Genomic DNA, 10,282 nt, shown 5'->3' with positions numbered 1-10,282 from the left:
GGCGCAGAGCTGTACAAATGGTCAGAAAACACTTTCTTTTTAACTTTACTAGCTGCTTTACAAAGATTAGGTTGAGTAAAGACTGAAGTTTGATGATAAACGTGATGTTTCCCTTTGGCTTTTATCCTGGCAACCTTCTGTCAGAGGGTTTCAGTCACTTTAGGTAAGCTCATTATTTAAAAAGTCTGATAAAATCAGGTTTGTGAATAAATAACCACTATGTTCCAGATTAACACCAAATAAATGGAAGGTATCTTAAAAATGTTCTTTAATTTTGATCAGTTTCATGTCACATACAATACAATAACTGCTCATTTACTTTTGCTTTTAAAACAGCCATTTTACTCCTGTTAGGAGAACTTCAAATCCGACTAAAGCCATGGTCACACTACAAAGTTTGAGAATGTGAAATTCAGTCAGATGGTGCTATTAATAGGGGTGGGATAAAACAAGATAAATCAACACTAAAATGAGCAAATTGCTCCTTTTTTAAATTTCTGTACAGAGAGGTCAGGTTTTGGTCTTCTATAGGTATCACACATTCACACAATGCAAATTTGCAGGTCAGAGTTCACCAAGCTTAAACTTTGGAACACAGCAACATGCAAAACTTGTCGCAGCAGCTTGTTTTTAAGATCTGGCACATTCGCATGTTTATGAATAGAAGTCAGTGAGGCAAAAAGTGCAGTGTGACCATGCCTTAAACCAGTGACCTCTCCTAGTCACCTGTGACTAGAGATATCAAGGACATGTAAAGCAAAACACAATCATCCACCACCCTAAAATTCATGAAAATAATGCAAAATAGGTTTTGTTTAAAAAATATTTATTGTCATAGACACTTTACACAAGACAACATTCCCTTGAGATAACTTCACAGATCTTAGGCTCCCTGATGCACACATGCATCTCTACAGCGCTGAAATGGAATGGCCCCAGAATCCGCTTCTTATGCCAGCACGCTAAAGGAATCCCTCTTCGTTTCCTCAAACAGTTTAGCAAGCACCTGTGAAAAGAGAGAAGCAAAAAATCTAATGATTTTCCGACTCTCAACCGCTAACTTGACTACTTTTGCTGTTTTCCAGCAACACTGAGCACTGAATAAGTTCTTTCTTGGCCTTACCAGACTGCAGCACGGGCTGGAACTGACCAGCCATGCAGATCTCATCTTGTTTCTGGCGCACGAGACGCTGGATTGCTGGAGGCAGGCCACGGGGGTTACGTGAAAAGACCAGGGAATAACCGTCATCACATGTGCCATCATCCTTCAGAGTGCGGCAAGCATAGGTAATGGCATAGTTGTCATAGTCGGTGTCAATGACCCAGTAGTTGTCACCTTAATGAAAATTAAACAATACAGACTGTCAATCGATTTGCATTACAGAATGTCAGTAATGGGTACAGATATGTTAAATGATTGTCTTCTGACCTCCGCTAGACAGGTAGCTTGCTAGGCCTTGGTAGTTCATGAACATCTTGGCAGGAGTGGTAGGGTCAGGCACACTGTACTGGGCAGCCATGTCAGCACACACAACCCAGAATCTGTGAAGAGTTAATAGGATGAACATTAGCATGAGATGTCATCACTAACAAAACATCATTTTAATTTTAGAATTATGACCTGTTCATATTAAAAATAGCCATAAAAAAATTATATCTGTGCCAGTACCAGCAGATGATTCGTTTATTATAAGTGTGTGCTGCGGTTTTGCCTACTATTACTTTAAATGTTCACATGGCACTCAATGTTTATATTATTCATAAAGTTCTGAAAGTGATGTAGACGTTCACATACAGTTATGGTGTAGACGGCCATTCCTTTTCGTTTATAATGATTTTTAAAATTACATCTCATCATTATCATTATAGCTATTATCTTTGGTGTAAACAGGCTTTTAACCACATATCTTTATAATAAAGGATTAGCATTAGCTTGTGAAGCCATTGCTGTCATATATATAAACTTGCTTACTAAATCATCCCAGGTGTCTTAAGCAGCAGAATTAGCATTCAGTATTATGTATTTAAACTTGTTTTCTGAATCAACCTAGATGCCATCCTTTTTTACAAAAAAATTACCATGGTTTTACTATAGTAAATGTGTGGTAACTATTGATTAATTACCATTTGTATAACTAGAGTTTACTATAAATAACATTGTTAAACTATAGCATATGTTTTGTGCCATAGTTTCTTTACTTCATTGCTCTCATATGTTTTAGGTTACATTCTGAATCATCCTACATGTCACAAACAGCACCATTAGCATTAGCATGTTACTTCATCACCATCATTGCAGCTTATTTATGCAGATTTAACATGATCCCCTTGTATTCAAATTTTTCAGTTTCACAACTTACCCAAAAAGAGTGACGCGGCCCTTGGAAGAGGCAGTCATGGTTCCGTCATCATCGATGGTGTATTCGGCAGAGATGTTGTCCTGGAGGAAGAGTCCCTCTGGGTCTTTCTTCTGCTGAGCGTACCATTTGCCTGCATACTACAAGGTACAATACACCAGGTCAGGTCAGGCTGTATGTTCTGCATTAACAATGAGCAAACGTTTGTCTCCACTGAGACAATCAAACAGCATGCAACATACCCTCTTGGGGTCAAAGTCATCCTTGACTGTAAAACTCTCCACAACGCAGGAGGCAGAAAAGCAGCGCTCAATGTATGACAGGAAAACCACCAGCAGGGCAAACTTGTAATATCCCATTCTGAGCAGCCGGAGAAAGGAAAGCATGTCATCTTAATGGCTATTTCAAACAATTAACCTCACAAAAATTATATAAATTTCCAAAAGTCTTTTTTAGTAGTTAACCTCAAAATTCTCTAGATCTTACCTGCTTGTTTTGATGATGTCCTGAATGAATGAATGGAAGGTTTTAGTAGTGTAGGATCCTTCTTTGTGGTTCTCCACAAGGCTGTGTTGTCTAAACTGACCAAGAGCCCTTTTATACCAACTCTACAGACAGGCTTATTGATTATTTTCACTTCTTGTGACTAAATAGGGTTCTTAAATCTACAGTTAATCCGTTTGTAGAAATCCTCACTGTAATCTGGCTTCTCGGTTGAACCCTCCCATGCTTGCCATAAAAACAATTAAAGCTTTATGCAACTCAGTTGAATATGGTGAGACTTTAAGCAAACCAAAAACATCTGGAAGCAAAGCCAAAGGAATCAGTCTGCTAGCATTATTAGTGTAATTGTGTAATGCACTGCATTATGTAATGTTATTAGGTTGCTGGTAATTTCGCAAAGTGGAAAACAGATTTATAGAGTAGTTTTTTTCACATAATATGCAACTCATAATAAATCTCTTTGTATATTGAGTCCAAAAATTGGTCCATTTCATCCCTCAATAGATATAATAGCAAAGAAGAACATCTTTTGGCTGATGCGTGATACTCTGTGTCTGATAGATTGTCATGGTAGAATGATTGTGACTTGATTTCAATGGAGGTGCAACATGTTTGTTTCAAAGCACACAATAGCCTCCTACTGGTTTTGTGTTGTTTTGATGAGATAGATGTGATTACAAAGCAGCTTTTTTCATTATAAGAGTCTGTTATGTAAGAATGTACTTGGCACATTGTTTAAGATTTATGCGGTGTGATCAGTTTCATCTGATTAAAGTGAGCCTTTTTAATAATAGCATATTTGTGTACTAAGAAAAGAAGAAACCCTAATTATTCTAAACAAAATCTAGAATGAACCGTAATACATCTATGATTACATGTATTCAACTGTTCCATTTATATGTAATCATGTGGACAGTCTCCTAGTTTCTCTTATCGTTAAATGGACACTTTCAAAAATAAAGATGAAAATGTTGTCATTGGGGTGGTAATTTTATTAAAAGGTTCATATTGGAACCATTAAGGAACATATTAGTATGTTAAAATTTACACTGTAATACTTTTAAGGTACTAATATGTGCTTTAGTTACCATTTGGTAACTTAAAGCATAAAGATACTGCCCCAGCTCTTGTATCTTTATTTCTGAGAGTGTATTGTGAAATTGAGAAGTGCTCATAAATTTTTTAAGTACATTGTAAAATATGCTGGGTTGTTTCAACCCAAATTTGAGTAAAATATAGACAAATCGAACTTTTGGTTAAAGATTTCATTTAAAAAATTGAACTAATCAGTTAGGTTTGTCAATATTTTACCCTAATTTTAGTTATTAAATAACAGATAATAATATATAAAATAATACACTAAACTATTAGTAAAATCTTATTTTAAGGTCCAATAGAGCATATTCAAACCATGTTTTTTATAGAACTATATAAATAGGGTCATAAAAAGCCTAATTTGGTACCTCATCTTTAGGAAGAGCACAAATAAGTCAAGTCAAGTTAAGTCGAGCTTTATTGTCATTCTGTTAAATGTGTGGACATACAGAGGAACGAAATGTCATGTCTCTCAGGACACTGTGCTACATAAATTAATCAGAAACACAAACACAACACTGGACACAAGAGCTATTATTTAAAAACCTATGCTTAATGAACATACACTATAAGATACTTAACTATACACATAACACAGACTATACAAGTACTTTTACATGAGACTTAACTACGTTGTACTCGAAATTGTGCAAGGTAGTGAATTATTAAAGGTGAATATTGTAATAGTATATTAGCATTCAAGTGATGGCAGCATTCCCAATGTAGGTTAAAACCTCACCTAATTATGCACAATGTAATGGAACTTATCAAATAAACTGGTGGCAGTATGGATGCATATGATACTGGATCACCCCACCAGAGAGCAAAGTTCATTGAGGTCACTGTAGCGTCTGAGCCAAATGATCTCAGTGATGTAGTGTGACATTACCTGTGGCCAACCAATCCTGATACTGCTAGTTCAGCAAATGTTAGCCAGATAAGCCTGGGAACAGGTCCCAAGAACGGCTCAGAAAGACAACTGGGGACAAGAAGTACTCTTTTCATTGTAGATAACAATAGATGGCAAATAAAGCTATTTTACTGTTATCTTTAAAACACAGACCTAGACTGTTAACAGAGATTACTGAATTAAATGTACAACCATCTATTCACACATATGCACTACGACCAATTTAGTTTATTCAATTGACTTATACTGCATGTCTTTGGATATTATATTATATTATATTATATTATATTATATTATATTATATTATATTATATTATATTATATTATATTATATTATATTATATTATATTATATTATATTATATTATATTATCCCTAAACAAGCCTACACTCTAAAAAAAACAATGTTTTAAGGTATTGCTCTGGACTTATATTTGGTAGGCTTAGTTGGAGTTTGAAATAAAAAAACAACACTTTGTAGCAAAATTTTTAAATAAAAATACATAAAATAATATTTTTTATTGTAGTTATCAGCAGGATATGTTAATTAATGAATATTGACATTAGCCTCACACATACAGACCTTTCCGGAAAATAACAGGGCAAATATTGTCAAAAAATTTTTTAATACCAGTAAATTAGTTCCACAATTTTCCAGAAAGAGAAGTTGTAGCATTAGCGGTTATTTGGCCGGAATGCTGCTCTGTCTGAACATTGCCGGAAAGATCGCGTTCACGATTAGAACACGTTAGACATGTACTCAAGCCAATCAGAATATTCAGACACATTCACATCCGCGCTGTTTATGAAAATAAAAACCTTTCAATATTTTTCCAGACACATTTAGCTGCTAGATGCTAATGTTACCATGTTATGCTAAACCGTTGTTTGTTTACCTTTTAGCTCTGCTTCAGTTGCTTGACATGTGCACGTGAAGCAGCCAGTGAGTGCCAGCACACACAGGTATGATGTACTCGACGTGCGAAAGTGTTCCTCCAAATGTTTTCATCGAAGTTGTTCACAATACTTATCCATCCACAGAGTTTATAATGTAGTCAAATGTTTACAAATACAAGCGCAGCCGTTTAGAGGTCATTTCTGGTTAATGATGTCACAATTTACCGATATTTTGGAATGGATGTGTGAATGGTCTTTTCTGGAAAAATTCCAGAACGTCCTTGCCTGTGTGAACAGGGCTTTTGTAAATTTACCGGTAAAGACGTTACAGAAATTTTCAGGATATTTACCCGTATCACTGTGTGAAAGGGGCTATTGAAAACACAACAGACCAAGCATCATTGACATCTCTTAACAATCATGTATGGTGCTTTAAAGTCATTACTATGGGTATATTTTATTGTAACTATCATTTTGTCTCTGCAGATGATGAGCTTATAGCATATTACAACATCAGAAATACACAATGAAGTGTTAATAATTCAAGTTTTAATTATCCAAATTTTAAAACCTTTTTAAATTTAAATTTAAACCTCTTAATTAAAAAACACACTAGTATAAGAGATAAAAATTATTTTTAAAATTCAAAAACAAAAAAAAATTATAATTAAAATAGACTTAATCTACGCTTTTAATAAATTAAACACTAGTATAAGGAACTAATAAAAATCTTTAAATAATTATTTAAAATGCAATTGTAAAAATAATAATTGATGAATCAATATTCAATAAAAAGGCACTTAAAAATCTAATACTTTTATTAAGATAAGCATTAGTTTAAAAAAGAAAGTAAACATTATTAAAGTAATGAAATAATTAGAAAAAAAAACTGAAAGGTGGGAAGTAAAGAAGTGTAAACTAGAACACACACAAAAACATTTCAACATAAAAAGGTTCTTCTGGACAACATCGTTCCATATAGAACTGTTACTATGTGAAGCACCTTTTTTTAGAGTGCATGGCTAACCAGGCTAAATTCTTTTGGCACACCAGACAGTGTACAGTGGTATCTATTTGTAGGTGTACTCCACAGAGATTAGTACACTTCTTTTTTTAAAGACCGTCATGGCTTTTTTTGGCCACAGCTTCTCTACCTGTCTGCTATATATACAACATGTAAACAGATGACAGAAGAAAATCTGTAAAGATTTTTATTGTTTGTCCCTGTTTGTATTGTATTGTTTGGCCTTAAAAAGTCTTAAATTCTCTGAAATATTGACTTGTAGGTCTTAAATCATTTTAAATGGGTCTTAATTTTCCATTGTCCGTATAAAGCTAACCAGTCAGGCCAACACCTGTATACAGTATACAGTCACCAACAATACATCTTAATAACTTTCAACAAATCTCTTTTTACAACTCTATTTAACGATATGGTTCCACAAAAACATTTGTAAGTTCTCCATGTATCTATAGACTATATGTGGTGAGGACACTGACCTGGACAGACTGTTGTACATTTAGTTTTTCATAGTTTTTAAAGCCTGTCAAAGAAAAATGGGTATGGTTTGCTTGTTTTGACACATTGTTTAAGTATTATTCAAGTAATTCGTTTTTTTTAATGGAGCAAGTAAAAATCCTTACAGTTTAGCCCTTTATAAGTCTGACATTTCATTCATAATGGTTATAAAAAGGTCTTAAAATGTCTTAAATTTGGCTTTGTGACACCTGCAGAAACCCTGGTAGTCAGATGGTTATGCTCCAGAAAATCCTTAATGAAACTTTGAAAATTTGGACAGATCTAAAAAAGAAAAGAAAGGTGGGAAATAATAACCATAAACTATAACACACACACAAACATTTCAACATAAAACGGTTCTTCTGGACAACATGGCTCTAAATAGAGCTGATGTGCTCCACAGAGATTTATACACTTCTTTTTAAAGACCGTCATGGCTTTTTTGGTCCCAGCTTCTCTACCTGTCTGCTATATATAGACCATGTAAACAGATGACAAAAGAACCAAAGACGTATTAAGGAACCAGAGCATTGAAAATGCCTGTAAAATGAAATTGTTTGTAGACGAGGAAATCATGACACTATTTTATCAGCTTTTAATAAGTTCTGAACTGATAAAACAGATGTATACAGCTGATACAGTATGATTTTGGGATGTTAGGTATGATCTTGAATATGTACAGCATTTTTATTTTGTTTTGTGTCTTTATGTTTGGCCTTATTAAATAGCAATAAGTAAACCTCCAAAAAAAGTGAAAATGATGTCATTATTTACTCACCATTCTTATTCTTATTCTTTCTTATTTTGAACACAAAAGACGATATTTTGAAAAAGCAATTTACCTCCATAGTATTTTTTTTTTCCTGTTATGGAAGTGGATGGGCTCCAGTAACCAACATTCTTTAAATTATCTTCTTTTTTTTAAAACAGTAGAAATAAATTCATAAAGGTTTAAAACCAGAGGAGGGAGGTTAAATGATGAGGTCATTTTTATGTTGAACTAACCTTTTAAGAAATGTCTTTGGGCGTTTACACTATTCTATTTTTATTTATATTGTCCTCACTTTAATAAGTCTTTGTATAAAAGCATCTTTCAAATAATTAAATGTAACGTTACTTATTGATTTGTAATATTAATTAATGTAATGGTTTGTGTTCCACTGGAGAACTACAGTTAGGTTGGGAATTAGAGGAGGATGATGTAAAAAAAAGAGTGGGTTTAGTATCTCTTTAAGAATTAAGAATTGTATTTCTTTACTACTCAACTTAGTATTTGAGTTAAACCTGGTAACCTTTCATCAAAATGCAACAACATAGTAATTCCCATGCAAAAATCAATTCATAAATATTTTTTTCTGTGTTGCAATGTTCTTTCCCTGCTACGTGTTTCCGTTAAGCGCATACAGGACTGTATTTATAGTCCTCTTGTTTTGTTTGCCATCCACGTGGACCTCACTCCATAAACACTGATCCTAATCCCTCACATCCTCCATGTTCTTAAGGTTTGCTCCTGGCCATGTAACCTGTGAAACTGATCAAACAAAGGCACTCCTTACTGTGAGTTTACACAAAAACTGCTGACCATGCACATGTTCTTTTTGGCTGATAAACTAGATTAGGCTTGTTTACTGAAATCACATCCGTTGTTTAATGCTACAGGTCAGAGAACAAGGGGATTTTTTTAAACAAGGTTTAGCTTTAACAAAGTTACGTGACTACTGTCAGATTTATCACGCTTTTGAGTTTTAGAGACCCAGCGGACCCTCCTCCTGGTCAACCCAAGAGACGAGGTTGACCGAGTTCATTTAAACTCTACAAAATGCAAGATCTAAAGCATGAAAGTTTACAAGTTCAAATTAGTTCAGTGTAATTAGTCAAAGTGTTGTCTACTGCACCCTTGTGGGGATTGCGGGCAGTAGTTCAAAATTCCTATTATAAACTCATTCCCATTATAAGTGCTGTGAATTATTTTTCCAGGGTCTGATGTCATTCTTACACCATGTTAGGAGAATCGGAGAATAAATATGAGTAATGGTTTAAAAGTTTCAGCCTTTGTTTTAAAATAGTACAAGCCACATTTTTTAAACAAAATTATTTTTTGTATACTGTGTGTGTGTGTGTGTGTATATATGTATGTATGTATGTATGTGTGTGTATGTATATATATATATATATATATATATATATATATATATATATATATATATATATATATATATATATATATATATATATATATATATATATATATACATATATACATACATACATACATACATACATACATACATACATACATACATACATCTACATATACATATACATATATACACACACACACACACACACTTACTGGCCACTTTATTAGGTACACCTTACTAGTACCGGGCCCATACTGACATGAGAGCATCACGCAGTTGCTGCAGATTTGTTGGCTGCACATCCATAATGCGAATCTCCCGTTCCACCACATCCCAAAGGTGCTCTATTGGATTGAAATCTGGAGACTGTGGAGGCCATTTAAGTACAGTGAACTCATTGTCATGTTCAAAAAAGCAGTCTGAGCATCTCTTAGCAACAAACCTGCCTAAACCTGCCTAAACCTGCCTAAACGTCGTTGTCCGTAGCCACTAATCAAAAAGTTACGAATTGCAGTGAGATTGCATCGCACTCTCAACTCACATCATTCGAAAGAAAAGGTCCACATTGTCATTGTCCCCCGATAATGTCAACAGATTGGACTGTTTTAGCAACTGGCTGAATGTTAAGGAGGACTAAGCAAAATTGTTTCTACTTCATAATTAATGTTCTCAACTCACAGCAATACAACTTTACAATGAGTACAATTGTTTGTATTCAATACTTTATTGTTATTATCATTTTCCATATTTGCAATGCCTGTATTTTGGCTTTTTTTTTTTTTTGGAGTCACTTAGAATCCAACTTGGAAATAAATTTTTTCTTTATTGGCATTGATTGTTTTGACATTCAAATGGCATTT

At 34.0% G+C, this 10,282-nt stretch overlaps 1 protein-coding gene across 1 annotated transcript; it reads right to left on the bottom strand.

The window, feature by feature from the left end:
- Positions 1-837: 837 nt before the first annotated feature.
- On the bottom strand, positions 838-3,064 carry rbp4l (retinol binding protein 4, like). Its single transcript, XM_056446575.1, has 6 exons — positions 2,844-3,064; positions 2,600-2,717; positions 2,361-2,497; positions 1,430-1,542; positions 1,124-1,336; positions 838-1,006 (listed from the first exon to the last, which is right to left on the bottom strand). The coding sequence occupies exons 2-6, from the start codon at positions 2,714-2,716 to the stop codon at positions 996-998; spliced, it is 591 nt and encodes a 196-aa protein (XP_056302550.1). The 5' UTR covers position 2,717; positions 2,844-3,064; the 3' UTR covers positions 838-995.
- Between the last annotated feature and the right edge of the window lie 7,218 nt (positions 3,065-10,282).

The sequence above is a fragment of the Danio aesculapii genome, chromosome 21 (genome assembly GCF_903798145.1).
Source record: "Danio aesculapii chromosome 21, fDanAes4.1, whole genome shotgun sequence".
Taxonomy (NCBI): Eukaryota; Metazoa; Chordata; class Actinopteri; order Cypriniformes; family Danionidae; genus Danio; species Danio aesculapii.
This window is presented reverse-complemented; position numbering and strand designations above follow the sequence as displayed.